Raw genomic sequence first — 17,263 nt, forward strand, 5'->3', positions numbered from 1 at the left:
CATACGGCATTTATCATGAAGGCAACAGCATACACAATTAATTATTTACTGTCTGTCTCTCTGGTTAGAATGTAAGCTTCCCTAACATCCCTCAGATTAACTACTACATCCCCAAATACATGTACAATATCTTATACAAGATATCAGATCCTCAATAAATACTTACGGAATATTTTATTGAGCACTTGATTTATCAACCCGGCCATGGTACACTTTGGAAATTACGAATTGCAAAGCTAACTCATGCCTTTCAAGCAGCATAATCAGCAGTAGGAGCATTTTTCTTCCTAGGGATGTAGCACAGAAACTGGCTCTAAATACAGACTCCAGAGTCAAGCTGAAGTGAGTTTTGATTTTGGTTCTTTAACTTACTATCTGGGTGACACCAGATGACTTTTTCTTTCTTTAGGAGTCTCAGTTTCTTCATCCACAAAATGGGAAGAGTAACTATACTTAACCCCATAAAGTTGGTTATTTGTTTATTCAATGCATAGTTATTAAACACCTATATGTCAAGCACTCTGCTAAAGACTACATGGACACAGCCTCCCTTCTTGAGCACTGTTCTTATTCATCTCTGTATCTCCAGCCTAGCACAGCGCCTGGTTCAAAATGACTGCTTAACAGATGTTCGTTGAATGAACTCATATAGATCTTTGTCCTCCCACTGATTTAATGTGCAGTGGACATGTAAGTACAATGAGTAAAAGTAAAGAGAACAGCTGATGCTCACAGTCCCTGGGTAGTGGGCAAAATGCTGAGCCCAGTATAGAGACAGCTTCACTTAATCTTCAATCAGCGATGTAGATCCACTTGTCATTATCCCCAATCTACAGAGAGGGAAATGCAACACTAGCAATTGAAGTCACTCGGTCAAAGTCACACAGCCAGTAAGTGGAGAAGCTTCATGAGCTCAGACAATTTAATTACACTGACAGCACCCTTACATTCTATCAAACTCTCGTTGAGAGTCCAGAGTCAACCATGGCATCTTACATAGTAATTGGGGTAGACCTCATTTCAGTGAGAAATCAGAATAGCAAGAATAATATCAGCTAGGAGCAGAAGCAGAGACAAGTCAATTTTCTGAGCCAATTCAAAAATGACACAATGAGCAACTATCAGAGTCCTGTTGACTATCAACTAAAAAGATAGCATCCCTATCATTTATCAGAAGATATAATAAAAAATAGTTACTCCTCTAGCATGTTTTCAGACATAATTCCTAAGATTTGGAAAAAATGAATGGTCCCATTTATTAGCCTTTATAGTGATTGGAGACCTATTATCTCCCAATTTCAATGGCATTATCTCTTCCAACTACCTCTATTGCTACTGTACTTTATTACTATGTAAATCAGACTAATAGAGTCATATTTGAATGCTCCTATGAAAATCAAGAGGAGTCACTAAAAAATAAAATCATAAAAGTGCAGGTAACTCTTACTATAAAGCTGGCATGAGTCTGCATTCAGTATTTCAACACCAATTATAGATTATTTTTCTAGTTAAATAACATGTGAGACAAGGATATTTTAACCAGAATAATAGTAGTCTTTAAACTATTTTGTGGAATAGTTTTTTTTTTTTAAATCAATTTGTTTAAATGTCAGTTACTACCTTTGTTCTAAGTTAATGGAGCATTCTTTAATCTCAGCTCCTGACTTAGGAAAGAAAAAGAACTGTGGGTCTATGAAGAATGACATAGACACACTTTTATAAGGTCTCCCCTTTTTCTCAGTATATGGAGGTAGGAAATGAGGATTAGAGAAAAATTAGGAGAAAAATATAATTAAATCATATTTGTACCATGATCCTACTGCTACCTTTACTAGAAAATTTATTCCTATGTATTCTAGTACATAAAAAGATAAATAATAGGGAACATCACATTACTTTTTTTGTTTTTTGGACAGAGGCATAATGCTGGGGATCTTTGTCAACAGATTGAGTCAATAGACTCAATCTGGAAACTTGCAATTTTGCTATCCTGAGCCCTGTCTCCCCTCCTGTATAAATGAAGATATAAGCAGTGGTGATTCAGGAAGCACCTTTCTCAGCAGATGACAACTAAATTTCTCCCTCTACAGAGAGAGCTAATCTGTCAGCAAAGTATTAGGTGTCTTCTATATGCTCAGATGTGTACCATTTTTCAGAGAATGGTCAGGACATTTTCAGTGACAAGGGAAAGAATCCTAGCTAATAGATTAAATTAAACAAGGGCTTACAAATTTTTACCCAAGGGATGCTGTAGCTTTCAGTGTTGCAAGATCCAGGAGCTCAAATAATGTGTCCTCAGGACATCAGTCCACCATTTATTTCCACTCCCTGGTTCTGCTCTCCAACACTTACTTTACTTCTCAATAGAACATTGCCTGGCAGCAAGAGCTGCATGACTCTCCTGGAACCAGAGCTCAAGAGTCCCAAGAAAGAATGCAGTTCTCATCCCTAGCATCGGAATCAATCTTTGAAAGCTGAGAGAGGGAACTTATTATAGAAAGAATCACAAGGAGTTAGGAGGGTTTTTTCCTCAAGAGAGGAAAATGCTAACATTCAAAAAAAGAAGATGTCTGCCTCCTGAGGGAACAACTTGAATTAAAGAAAACTGTATTGTTTTGACTTAGAATTCCTATGCACTATTAAGATGAAGGAGCAGGAATATTTTTTAGTGGAAAGAGACCATAAAATTGTCTTTTAAACTTCATGAAAAAAAGATAAATTAAACAATTATTTTGGATGGCCTAGTCAATCTAGGACATTTATGTTCCATGCCAGGCTGGATTAATAGACAGCCGGTGTGGCATTGTCTACCAGTGGTGGTGTCTGACATTGTTGCTCAGAGGTAGCCCTTCCTTTCCTTCCCTCTATATCAGCATATCTGATAAGTGACTCCATCAAGTCACCAGTGGCCTTCACACTACTCCCAGGTGTTTCCACAATGGAAGAAATTCATAAAAAGAATTTACATGAATATGTTCTTTCTTTGGCCCTCCTGAGTTGAGCTGGTGATGAGATGAGACAATTATTATCCCCAGAATTTCAGAATTGATGCTTTAGTCTAGGTGGACTTGGGTATGTTTTGGAGATGAATTTCCCCCACCAAGTACTCTGAAATCATCAATTATCCTCTTTGCTTATTGAAAAACCAATCCATTCAGGTCTCTGGCTAGAGTCAGAGTTGTGAGAGTGCTGTTTCCCAACTAGTCTATCATGTCCTGAGAAAATCTCAAACTCTTCTTAGTACCAGAAAATCCTCAGAGGTTTTAGTGTGATGTATGGTTAGAGGAGAGAGAAGGAGGGCTTATGGGGTATTCTTCTGTCATATTCTTCTAGGACTGGTCCAGGATAATCTAATCCAATGCAGTCACTAGGAAGGAATGTGAGGTGTCACTTCACTACCAAAAAGTATGAGGAAGAAGTCACATCTGTGACACTGCTCTTGAGTGTCAGAGTTCTCATAATAGTGTTTATATCTAGCACTTTCTGGGTCCCTAAAATATGCCAGACACTGTTTTAAATACACTACACAAATATCTCCTACAATTTTCACAATAGCCCCTTGAAGATAAGTGATTGACCCAAGTCACACCACTGGCTAATGGCCAAAGCCAGAATTTGAACTTACATACCTTGACCCTAGTGCCTATACCTTTTATCTGAGCATAATTTTTTTCTAGTACTGGTAAGAAAGCCAATGAAAAACTGACAAAAAGATAATATATTCATGTACCATGGATTTATATGCCAAATAAACATTTGTCCTTAAGGTTTATAATTCTCACTTTTTAATCCTCAGACATGGAACCAGATGTGCAGGAGAAATTGCCATGCAAGCAAATAATCACAAGTGCGGGGTTGGAGTTGCATACAATTCCAAAGTCGGAGGTAAAGTGAAGGGTTGTTCCTGTAGTTGGGCACTTTAGATTGAAGCTTTCATTACCTGTTGCAGTTGGGTAAAGGGGATATCTCAACTACCAGGGGAAGAAATGTATTCTGTGCAAAATTTGGTATAGGACTTGAGTGTGACTTACAAGCCTATCAATGGATCTGGATTCCTAGAAAATAGATAGCTGAGTATAGCCTATACATCTTCACAGGGAAAATAATGGGATTGTTCAATAGCATTTGAAGGAAATCTAATTTCTCTATGTTCTCATTTAAGAGGGATATTATTGAACACTTTCTAAGGGAACAGAAGGAGGAGGTAAATTTAGGCAGACGTTCCCTGCCTCTCAATTCTGTAGAATTTTTTTTTTCTTTGTATACCAAAGAACAGCTTCAGAAAAAAACAATGTAAAACACAGACATGTTATTTTAGCCAAAGGTTGCCTTTGATGACAAATATATAGAATTTCTATTTGTTTCAGTCAGTTTTCTTTGAAGAAAGCCTACTGGGTTAATTGGGGGACATTTTAATTAAAGAAACTATTTACATGAGTTAGAGAAAACCAACAAGGGAATAACAAATAGATGCTACTACCTTTTGGCCCAAGGGAACAAGGAGAAGGGGCGGTCAGTGGAAAGTAGGGAGAGAAAGTTGGAGCCATAGAGAACCACTTAATAGTAGCTGTGCCCCTGCATGCACCAGGAGCTGGATCCAGGGGAGTGGAACGTCACTCCCCTCTTGGTCCACCTTCCCACTGGTGTCAGAGAGTCCTTTGACACAGTCCATGTTCTAATAGAGAAGGGTAGGGAGGGGTTCTGCAGGCACAGAGAAGACAATAATTGCTCCCCTCCCTTTACAGTCTTCCTACCTCAGGGTTTCAGGTTGATCAAGTTATGGATTCCTTTTTGAAAAACCAAATGAATATACAGGATGATCAGGATGTATATTTATTTGGTTTCTAAAAGAAATCCATATCCAAATTCAAAGTATACCTAGAGTTTAATAAGTTTTTGTTATAATTGACATGCTCTACAATTTATCTTGTTTGTAGTGATAGTTTTTGAAAACCAAACTAATCTCAAGGTTTATTGCACAACTGTGAAAGTCTGAAATAAGAAGAATATGAATGAGGGGATATTGTTGATATATAGGTATCATATGTATATATTACTAATACATGAGACTCATATTTTAAGTATCATGCTTGATTCCTTTGATCATGTCCTCTCAAAGTGCTGTGCTAATTTAAAGAAAATAAAGGTGGAAACAAAAATTATGTAATCAACTAGAAAAAGAAATTGATTTTTAAATCCTGATGAACTAAACAGCTATAGTTTATAGCTGATACTTCATTTATACCTGATACTTCATTTATTTTGGAGAAAGAATCACAAGCAAGTTTCTTAAGGTGACAAAAGTTAGTTTGTGGCAGTATAGAACTGAAACATAATACTTCTGATTCAAACCCTATTGATTGTTTTCATTAGTACTCTCTTTGATGGTCTGGCCCCAATTTGAATAATAATTTTCTTTTTCTAGGTACCACTATCTGTCAATCTCTTACCCTACAGTATATTATAGGTATTGTATCCCTGTGGGTAATAGGATGGATTTGAGGTCAGATTTTTAGAGTTCAAATTCTGGTCCCCACTTTTAAACATTGTGGTCTCAGATTAAGTCATTGTATCTCTTTGTTCTCAGGATTCCTCCACCTGTAAAATGTAGATGATTATAGTACCCACTTCTAATGTTAGTTATAAGCATAGATGATTACATTTGTCGATGTACTGGTGATGCATATAAATATCCTAAATGCATGTGAATTCTTATTATCATTCATATTCTACAGTTGAAGAAACTGATGGTATAGCAATTAGAAAAGCAGAGCTGGATTATTTTTTCCTTTTTCTTCCAAATGCATTTTTTAAGCAACTCTGAGTTTTTTTTCTTTTAATAAATATGACTTTCACTGATCATGTCAGCTATATGTTCTTTTACCTTGGCTCCACAATGAATACTAGTGTGAAAATCTAAGGCTATGAGCTCTTTTGCATATTATGCTGAAATTGCTTTTCCTTTCCTGGTTCTTAATTCATGAGTCTGATGATGGCCGACAGCCTGTTGGAAAGCACAAAGAGCTACCACTTCTGCCTTCTCCTGATGAAAATGATTCCCCTTAGGAGTGAATCCATGGCAATGATTTCATCCTTGAAATGATTTAGAAGAAAGGAAGCATGTTCCTTAGCAAACACATAAAGAATGGCCTCTGGGTTATTTTTAATCAGTGCTTTAGAAACAAGAGTTCTTTCCCTATTGTTAGTTTCCTGTTGTGGACAGATCTTTTCAAGCTGCAGCTTCCTGTACCGGGGCCTTTGTATGGCATAGACTGGCCATAACCACTCATGTAGAGTCATGAGCAGGTGTGTTGAGGAGGACTGATGGTTTTTTCCTGAAAGCTAGTAGGTTATTGGGGTGGTGGAAGGTAGAAAGACATTTGTAATTGCCAGCAAACAGTCCATTCCTCTCATCTAAGAATGCTACTCCTCTTTCAATCTCAGGGGTATTACTGGGAACAGAGCCTTGAGTGGGACAAAAGACACAGCTGCTTCAAAGTGCACAACATTATCTCTAAAGGGCAGACCACAAAAAGTTTACAGAAGCGCTGACATTTCCCCTTCCTTTTGTATTGTCAGTAGCTGGGTCACAGGTGTTGGGAATGTCAGAGCTATCATTTTTTGGATTCTTTGGAGGGTCCTTTAAAGATATGAATTTTAAGGCCGTCGTGCTTTTCAATATGTACATGCCTTTATGTTTGTTTTCTCTCTGCTCAGGCATAAGAATGCTGGATGGCATTGTGACTGATGCTATTGAGGCCAGTTCAATTGGATTCAACCCTGGACACGTGGATATTTACAGTGCAAGCTGGGCCCTAATGATGATGGGAAAACCGTGGAGGGTCCTGGCAGATTAGCCCAGAAGGCTTTTGAATATGGTGTTAAGCAGGTGAGATGCTTAACAGACTCATGAAATGAAACCCAACTATTAGGATATGAGAAGGAAAAAATACTCAAGTTATATGGAAAGAAAGGGTGATGAATTTCTTGACAAAGCCCTTCACAATTTTAAATGCAGTTAGAGAACCAAATCATTTCTCAGGGATTGGAGGTTCAGGGTTTAAGAGTTTCCCTCTTTGGGTCTAACATTGAAGAGAAATTCATTACTTTTAGGATATTACTTTAAAATACTTCTAGGCATTCTTCCTTTCTCCTTTCCTGCTGTTTTGGGGTCTTTCACTGGGTAAGCTTAAATGCAGCAACCTGCCGCCTCTGGCTCAGCACACACCCATGCAGTACTTGTGTGTCATTTTTCGCTCCGTCACGTGGGGTTTGCTGCCTTCTCTCACAGATTCTAGGACCTTGTATCCCACAGGATGAGACAAAAGTAGAAACTTTGGAGAGCACGAATTGAAAAATCATAGAAAGGGTGGCCTTGACGAGTTGCATTCAATTGAAGAGTTCCTTGTAAAGCAGCTGCAAAGCAGATCTGAATAATGCCTGATTTTGCCATTCTATCAGTCAGTCAGAAGATTCAGGCAGAAAGAAAGGAAGTTCAAGGATTCCAGTGTAGTGACATAAGCCAAGAGAAGAGTGAAAAATTACTAAGGAATGCTGAAGTCCAGTTTATGAATCTGCAGAATTAAAATAGAAAAGAAAAAGTGTTTACTCAGCCCCATCCCAGAGGGGACCCAGAGACAAGAGGCTAGCAGGGTTGGAGCCTCGTGATTTATATATAATACATAGTATCTCGAGATTTCCAACGTGCCTGCTGGGGACCTGGGGTTGAATACAGATCCCCCAAAATTGTCTCTGAGAACTTCACAGATGCATTTGTTGGGGATTTTAATGGGGTTTGACAGTGATCGAAGTAGATAATAGCAGATGCTGTACATTCTGGCTTTTCTTTTAGGGAAGACCAAGGAAAGGGCTCCATCTTCGTCTGGGCTTCTGGGAATGGGGGGCGTCAGGGAGATAACTGTGACTGTGATGGCTACACGGACAGCATCTACACCATCTCAATCAGCAGTGCTTCCCAGCAAGGCCTGTCGCCCTGGTACGCTGAGAAGTGCTCTTCCACGCTGGCCACTCCTACAGCAGCGGGGATTACACCGACCAGCGAATCGATGTAGCTTTTGTCTAATTCTCTGCCTGGGGAGGAGAGCACACTCACCACAATCCTCCTGACTGACCTTTGGTGGAATTGGATTTGCTTCAAGCTTGATGTCTCTGTCGGGAAGACTCATGCTTACTCACTTGCAAGGCTGGCATATATTGAGTTTTCTCTCCAGGGATAATGACACTTCTGCCAAGATGATCTTCCTTCTCTGTCATTTTAAAACTCAGCCCTGAGAAGTCACCAAACCTGTCATTTTATACAGCCGAGACTCTCAATGTCTTTTCTGCTTGTCTGATGCTTCCCAGGAAACAGCCTGCAAGGAGATTTTGGGGTTGTAGGGGCTTTATCACCCTTGTACTTGCTGATCCTTTAATAGCAGGGATAGAGTCCAACTTGCCCTTTAGCAAATGATAAAAATACAAAGTCTACACGGGTGATGTCTCCTAAGAACAGAAGGCCTGCAGGAAAATAAAAACCATGTCAGTTTTGCCTGAGGTGAACTCCTCGGCATATGGGTCTGCAGCTCAGGGAGGCTGTGTGCTCCTCAGAGCCTCCTCCAGCCCAAGCCTGTTGGTGCCTTCACCTCCATGAGTCACACTGCCAAGGGCAATTATTGGATTTCCCTTCAAGGGCACAATGAGGAAGGGCCATTCTGAGGCTTTGGGAACAAAGACAGGCACTTTTAATTTAAAAATTTAAAGTCTCAGATTTAACTCTGGACACAAAAAGAAGCAACTAGCTAAAATACGTAGATCCTAATCTCAGTAAATAGCAGGTTGTGATCCAATTAGATTGTGGGTGACTGCCATAATAATTACTTTGGGAATGTGTGCACAAGTCTCATTAATGGACTCATTAGTCTCAGAATTGTCACCACTAATGTCTTCTTCATACAGGATCACTATTTTGTAACTCTGCCTGTTTGGCAACAAAATTTAGGCAGTAATACTAGTGGTCTCCTCTTAGTATTGAGGAGCACTGGCCTCCCTCTCAAGCTCTATCTCCAGTTTACTTGAATAACAGGCAGGACATTCTACCCAAGGGGTCTTTACGGCAGGCATAGTTCATAGCCTTTGAAACGGGCATATCAGACATCTGCCCCACTTGTGTTCAGAGCCCCTGGCTGCTGCCATTTCCCTGGGCATCCACAGCTGCCTGTAGAAAACGGCCTGTTGTACCTCTTAGTATCACCATTTGATAGACTGCTCCTCATCTGGGCCATCCTGCCCCCAAATAGGGGGAAGATTCTCCACCTTCATAAAGATTCCCCCACCCCAAACCAGTCCTGGGAGAGACAGCTGGCGGATTCTATTTGCAACAGTAGCAGTAGTGGAGACTTTTCTTATGCAAACCTCTTCCTCAGCACAGTCATCTCTGGGGGCTTATTTGCGTCAACAGGTAAAAAGAGCAACTTTGCTTCTGTCGCTCTCTAAGGAGCAGAGCCACCATAACTTGAGAAATCCAGAGACTCCAAGCAGGAAACCAAAGGAGGTGATAATAGAACAAATTATTTTTTTACACCTCCCTCCCACACATTGAAATCTCTAGCTAAGAACTGTAGTGCTCTAGCCTAGGTGGGGTGCCTTGTGTTAGTAATCCTTTGGCCCAACTACTTGTTAAGCCAGCAGCAGTTCAAGAGTCCTTAAAGCAAACTGAATGGAAGTCTTTTTTGGTTTCTTCCCTTTATCTCTGTAACCTTCATTACCCTAAAGATAGCCTACATAATTCCTGACATGCAATAATATTGCATTTCTTAGGCAGGGATCTCACTAAAGCCTCAGAATATGAGTCAGGAAATGTAAATCTCATTTTACAGATGGGGAAACCAAGTGACATGCCCATGGAACACATCTAATAAGTAACAGTTGTAGAATATGAACCCAGAACTAAGTCCAGCACACTTTTAATTTTTGAAACCCACCATTTTCAACAAAGTGCAAACATAGACACTAACTCAAGATGTCAAATCTAGTCCCAGAGCGTGCAAAGTACACACTAAGCAGATCCTGTGCAAGTAGCTCAAGATCAGGATGGTTTTACATCCTTGTGCTAAAGAGGCAGCTAAATGTTAGTTCAAAGGCCAAAGGGAGTTTTGTATGAGGCAGAATTTCTAAATATTCCAGGCCAAACACAATGGACCTGATGATTAATGGGCCAGCATGATTCACAGTGATGTCAAAACAGTTCCTTTTTTATAGACAGCATTTCTTTTGGGAATCTCAGAAGAGAAAATATTCATAGTGGGAGTACTTCATCCCCAGAAAAGGCATCTTGCTGCAGAATTGTAGACAAGTTGCATATAGAGGAGAGTGAACTAAAATATCAGCAGATGGCGAACATCCGCTCATGGTTTAGAGGAGGAAATAAGGAATGGAATCAGCTGAGTTTCCTGGTCATAGCAGATGCAGACCTTGGTGTGGTTATCCTGTCTCATGCTCCTCACATGTCCTACCTCTATTTCCTTCTGTTACCATTCAGACAAGCGCTGACCTGCATAATGACTGCACTGAGACCCATACAGGCACCTCAGCCTCTGCACCCCTGGCTGCCGGTATCTTCGCTCTGGCCTTGGAAGCAAAGTAAGGTCCAGAAATCTTCTAATCACCTTACTGAGGCTGCTTCTCCTTGTTAGTAATACATGTTGTCTACTGAATACATGGTTACAGTAGAAATTTTGGAGAACCACAGAACTCTCTTCCTGCCACTTTGAGATAACCTTCATTAGCCATCAGTGTAGATTAAATACACATATCTTACAAAATTGGGATTTTATTAAGCACATTATTTTGTAGTTGTTTTATGATACATCCTACAATATATTAAAAATCCACCTGTACTTTATCATGTGCAAGCCAATCTTCGTGTTGTCTCCCCAAGTCCTCTTTCCCCTAACGAAGAGGCCTTCCTCCCATCAGGCAGAATTTCATTCAAATAATTTCCTGAAGGTAGTGTTAAGAATAACAAATTACAAAACATTATCTTTCAGACTATAAGCCTAGCCTTGGAGCTAATGTTACTATGTCAAGAGACATGAGAATTAAAGATAGAATTTTCATCTTTTCATAGTATTCCATTGTATAAATAGCAAATAATTACCTTGAAATGTGTGCATCTAATCAAGCTTAAACACTCTTGTACATAAAAATTGTTTGCTGTCTCTGATCATTTTCTCAGGGGTAAACACTCAGAATGGAATTTCTGGATCAAAAATCAGGAATATTTTAATGCTTTTGATACTTAATCAATAAATTGCTACCTTGAAAAAGTATATCATTTCCATTCCCACCAGGAGTGTACATGTGGAAGTGTCAAATGCCAAAACCCTTGCCCAAACTATTTTTATTATCTTTTAAGATGTTTGCTATTTCGGTAGGTGAAAATAGAATCTCATTTTTTATGTTTTTGTTTAATTACTAATGAAACCTGATAATTTATATCATGTAGTTATTTGTCTTGGCTATTTGACTGCTTCTTTATGGCCTTCATTTTGTTTTATGACTTTACTTCAGGATATCTATCAATATTTTATCAGTTTGACTTTTACTTTTTAATTTTATTTATAGGTCATTTTTAGTGTAATTAAATTTGTATATATATAGACACATTTGCCAGTTTGTTTCTTTAAAGCTTCTTTTTTTTTTTTTTTTTTTTTTGCTGTAATGCTCAGGAAAATCTTCCAGTCAAAAACTAGATTAACATTCATTTGTCTTTTAGTTCCTTTGCCATACTTAAATTCTAAATCCTCTTGGAACTTATTTTAGTGTAGGATGTCTATTTTTTCCTCAAAATAATTACTTCAGTAATCTAAGACTTAATAACAAATAAGAAACTAATTATTTTACATGGCACATCCACAGATTTTTATTTGTCCTTATTCCTATTTTTGTTGTTCTATGATGACAACAAATCTTGTAAACTAGCATTGATCATTGTTCAGAACAGTGAGGAAGAACATCTTGGCCTTTGCCACAACTGGAAAAGCCCATAAGTTGCTAAGCCTTTGTCCAGGAGAATCCAGCATAACTGGAGCCCTGGGGCTCCCAGTGGCAATGTGGTATAGTTCCTGGGTATCAAGCAATGGGATAGTCACAGTGGCTAAGCAATACAGCCTGCCAAAGATCTTTCAAGTAGTCTAGCTGCTTGGAAGTACTGAGATGTTTGATAAGGCTAGAAAGAAATTCAAGTACTTGATCAGAAGTAGATTTGGGGGCCAAATCTATGTTTAGAATCTGAGTTCACTTTAATAGGGAGGGATAGACAGAAGACAAAATCCATGAACACAAGCTAGAACAAGCTAGAAGATCCAAACCAATGTTGAAAAAAAAATAATCCAAGCAGGGAAACTTGCAGGCACACTTTAAATTGCCTCTGTACTTCTAGCTGTCTGGCTTTAAGCAAGATAATTCACATGTAGGTCTCCATCTTTCCATTTGTAAAATGAATGAAAGGGTAAATCACACCTATTTTTTTCAAACTTCTTTCCTTTATAAATTCTCAGATTTGAAATCAAAGACAAGGGTATATAGAAATAATCTAACATGATTTCTTGTGGTTGGTGGTGAAGGGTCTAAATATGAAACAGACATACGGTATTTATGATCTCAGAATACAAATTGTTAGTCACTGGGAGCTGTTAAAAGAAAGCTTGCCTTAAAATGGTAAGTGTAGAGTCTTTCTTCTCTACTCTGCACTTGTCAGATACATGTAAATTTAACTCACCAGGCCTAGCCCATTTTCATCTAATGACAATATATTAGAAATAGTCATCTAACTGAACACTTAAATAAATTCCAGTCAAGAACAGAAATTTTTAAAGTATAATCACTGGTTCCTAAAGGTCAACCTTCTTTTTCTATATAAGGAGAAAATCATCTAAGAATGATGTAGCTTCATTAATTTCATTTGTCTCTGATGAGACTTTCTAAAGCAGGGACTGTATTGCTATGCAATACATGACTGGGTCGCTGGGATCCATGAATCACTTTGCAACTAAATGCAGAATTGCTTATAAGTGTGTATGAAATTTACTGGGGAATGGCTTATAGGTTCCAACCACAGCATTCTCATAGTGTTCATAATTTAAGAGACATTAACTGTCTATGATATCCCAAGTGCAAATCATAAGAATCTGTTCCCTTCTTTTCTTTCATCAGTGATATGGACATGATCTATCTTAACATTTATAACTCATCAGTAAGATAGACAAGATCTGTCTTAACATTTATGTCTTTCTTTCCAAGGAACATAGATATTACTGTGATGTCTGTTCTTTATTGAATTGGATGGTTCAAATGCCTATACCAAGACTATTTGATCATAAAATCTCAATACCAACATTTCTAGATATAGGATCAAGTTTTATCTCTAGACACTCAAGATTCAGAGAAGTATTTAAATAGGCATCATCCCTCAAGAAACAACTTTGTATGATGAGGAACTCTTGAATAAACTTATCGAGAATAATGACATCAATATTTATCATTTTGTACTATAGGCCACACATTTATATGTATTAATTCTAATCCTTGCAACATTCCTATAACAGAAATTATTAATTGCATTTTATAAATGAAGTAATTGAGGCTTAGAGAAGTTGATAAATATAACCAAAATCTCACAAAGAGATTCACACTCAAGTCTGTCTGCCCCCAAAATTATGCTATCAGCAATCACACTATGTTGTCTCCACGGCCTTGTTGGGGAGAGGAATGTTGAATTCCATCAAATAAAGGAGGGTTAGGAAGACTGAGACTGATGTAAATGAACACATATTTATGAGTTTCTCCTAATTTTCTAGCCAGAAGGTTGTGCATTAGCTGCATTAATTGTGATGTAGCTAGAGAAATAAAAGAAAAAAGGAGAAAAAGTAGTTTCTGGTTGAAGTATGTATAAGGGGATATTTCCCTTTCCAAGAATAGTGTTTCTTGAATGCTGGCATACATGCCAATCACCTGAGGAGTTTATTTAACATGCAAATTTCCAGATCGTATTGCCAGCAACTTAGATTCTGAAGTTTCCCATATACAACCCAGGAATCAGGAATCACCATTTTTAGCAAGTACTCCAGGCAATTTTAACGTTATTGATACCTTAATCTAACTTAGCGAAATAACTTCTATAAAGAACTGTTTTCTACAATCTTATCTATATGCCTATTAGAGTACCTTAATAGGAATATCCTAGTGGTAAATATACTAAGAAAGAAATGCCTTACATCAATGCCTCTGGCACCTTCGACATTAAGTAGTGAATACACCTAAGAAAGCTGGAAGACAATAGCCTTGTTCTCTGGAGGAGACAGCAAAAGAATCAGAATAATTTTTAATAAGGGGGAAAAATTCTGAAGTGAACCATGGATCCCTTCACACCTTTGGAGGTACTAAACAAATAGGTGAGTCAATCTTCTGTTTTTATTGAAGTCTAGAGAAATAGACTCCCAACGATGCATATGAAACCTCTGGGAGTCGGGGAGAATCACAACAAAAAAAATTCCTTGTTGGTTGAGAAATGCCGGAAAGTCCAAAGGAGAGAATACTCAACATCTGGACTCACATAGGTGTGATTAGAAGCCAAACAGGCAGCCCCTAATAATTTTCACTCTAAAATTAATCTTGTCTCCAGACCTACATGGAAGAGATGTAGGAGTGGAGAAGCTTTATTTCACTGTTTAATTCCATAACGCTTATTTTCTGTAAACACCTTTGATTAGCAACACAATGCAGTTTTAAAAATTTTAATTATTGTGGATGCTGCTGAGCATTAATTGACAAAGGAAGGCTGTCAGGAACAAGTTTGCACTATTGTTAATAGCTCCTTTTCATTTATGAGATGCAAGCACACAAATGAAGAATAACTCTGTTAGAAACATGGGTTTAATTTTCCTAATTGTATGATAGTAAAGCTCCTTAAATATTTTTCAAAGACTACATAAGACAAATTTTTAAAAACTAGCAAAACTTGCAATAAAATATAAAATAAATGCTCCATTTTAGAAATATAGAAAGTCTAAGTTTTGTAGATGATTATCATCTCCCCACCATATGCTTCCTTCGTACTCTTCCTCATCCCTACCCTCTTAAAAACACCTATACACACTGATGATACAGATGGAAAACTGGTTTGTTGTCCATTGACCACCTCAATAGGAGACTTTTACCTAAACTCCTTTTGAATGACTGGAAGAAAACACACATTTCAATAAGGGTATGATTAGGTTCTACCTTGAGAAAATAGCCATTTCTGTTCACTCATTTAATGATTCCTGAAGGTGGGATAACCAAAAAAGAAACAAGAGGTAAAAAAAAAGGTATTTATATTAGGCAGATCTGAACAGTAAAGAATTCTGGAGACCATCATATTCTACCCTTTCATATTATAGATGAGTCAACTCAGGCCCAAAGAGATAAAATAGTTGGACTTGCTACTAATCACACAGTACTTTGATAGTAGAAAGCAATTTAATATGTTTTTTATTACTCCCTATTCTGACCCCATGATTTATAATTGTCTTAAATGATCACATTGTGTAATCTCTCCATTGACTCCTGTTATTTTTACTGTGATACAGAACTGACTGGACAAGTGTTTTTTTTTTTTTTTTTTTTTTTTTTTTTTTTTTTTTTTAATATAAAAGTCATGCCCTATTCTCATATGTATTTATTTAGGTAAGAGGTAGGTAGGTAGGTAAGTAGGTAGGTAGGTAGGTACAAGAGTGTTTTACCTCTGAGCTACATTCCCAGTCCTTTTTATTTTATTTTGAGTCAGGGTCTGGTTAAGTTGGAAACCAGCCTGGGATCCTACTGACAGCCTCCTGAAGAGCTGGGATTGTAGGTGGGGTTATACATATGAACAATTATCCTCAGACATTTTGACCCATAGATTTGAGGTGGGACTCTGAAATTTTCATTATTTATAAGTGTTCCAGATGCTTATAATGCAAGTGGTCTGGGATCCACTGAGAGTCACTCTCTGGAGTCAAGTAGTATAGTTGTCAGGAACATAGCTAAACTGAGAGTGAGCTGAGCTAATCAGGTGTTGGAGGAGTCCATTAAAGGAACAATATAAGATGAAAGAGTTAAGTAAGTCTTTTATTATCCACTGCTATGGTATAAGCAAGAATCTAAAACCAGAGAAAGCACAGTTAGCCTGGTTCCATTTTTCCTCATGGAACAGTGCACCAGTCAGGTGGATGAGTACAGACAGACATGAGGGTGTGTCACTATTGAGGGAACCTGAAGAAAGGGTCCAGCAGTTTTATGGACCCTGAGGTGTGTGAGGGGAGAGGGCTTGTGGGAGGGTAGGAGTGGAAAAGCACTGGGTACTGAATCAGAGCAGGGAAGAGTGTCTTCAAGGTTTTCCTCATTCCTCCACAAGGAAACCTTGGTAGAAGTACCTGAAGAAGACCTCTGCCTGAGGCCTTAGACAAAGACACCTAGGACGAAGGCACTCACCTACAGGGATCAGGGTTGTACAAATGCAAAGAGCATTATGGCCATGAAACCTGATTGCAATGACCCTCAAAAGCTGCAATGCCCCAGTTGGGCACCTAGGTTGGCACTGGAGGTCAACATTACCTAGTGGCTGCCAGGGAAAGACTGAAATTGACTATGGTCAGATTTGTAATGAGGAACCTGACTCCCCATTGTTTAGGAAAGTATACCAATGGACTGTTTAACCAGTCCATTATTACCTCTCAGGAGAAGGCAGCAAATTGAGCCACATTCCCCTAGTGATTGTTCTACAGCTTCATGGTAAGTAGAATAGGAACTTTGAAAAGTATTTGAGTGTTATTTATTAAATAATGCTTGATTGGTTTAAGGGAAATGATGCAGGTCTCAAAGGCAAGGAAAAGCTTGATACCTTGAAACAATCTAATGACTAATAGCAATAAGTTTTAAAATTATATTCAGGCTATTTAACATAGGCACATAATCATTCAACCAACAGATATTTACTCAGCATATGCCTTTCCTAGCGTTCTTCTGGGTGCTTGGTAAACATCAGGGAACAAGACAGATAAAGATCTCACTCTTTATCACGGTTAAGTTCTAGCTGGGGAGACAGACATTAATAATACATAAAACAAATAAGTTTCCCAGTGGGTTTTAAAGTGAAAAGTGCTATAAAAGAAAAAATACAGCAGGATAAAAACTCAGGAACATGTGGGGAGGATTGAAATTTTAAATAGGGTGATCAAGAAAAGTC

The 17,263-nt window shown here is 38.2% G+C and overlaps 1 protein-coding gene across 1 annotated transcript in view; it reads left to right on the forward strand.

Moving 5' to 3' along the window:
* The window catches only part of PCSK1 (proprotein convertase subtilisin/kexin type 1), a 74,643-nt gene that overhangs the window by 47,532 nt on the left and 9,848 nt on the right, over window positions 1–17,263 (forward strand). The window contains 7 exon segments of the mRNA XM_079143463.1: window positions 3,797–3,885; window positions 6,718–6,810; window positions 6,813–6,889; window positions 7,853–7,858; window positions 7,860–8,028; window positions 8,031–8,065; window positions 10,538–10,638. Coding sequence (XP_078999589.1) covers window positions 3,797–3,885; window positions 6,718–6,810; window positions 6,813–6,889; window positions 7,853–7,858; window positions 7,860–8,028; window positions 8,031–8,065; window positions 10,538–10,638 — 570 coding nt within the window.

This window comes from Sciurus vulgaris, assembly GCF_902686455.1.
Source record: "Sciurus vulgaris genome assembly, chromosome: 6".
Classification (NCBI taxonomy): Eukaryota; Metazoa; Chordata; class Mammalia; order Rodentia; family Sciuridae; genus Sciurus; species Sciurus vulgaris.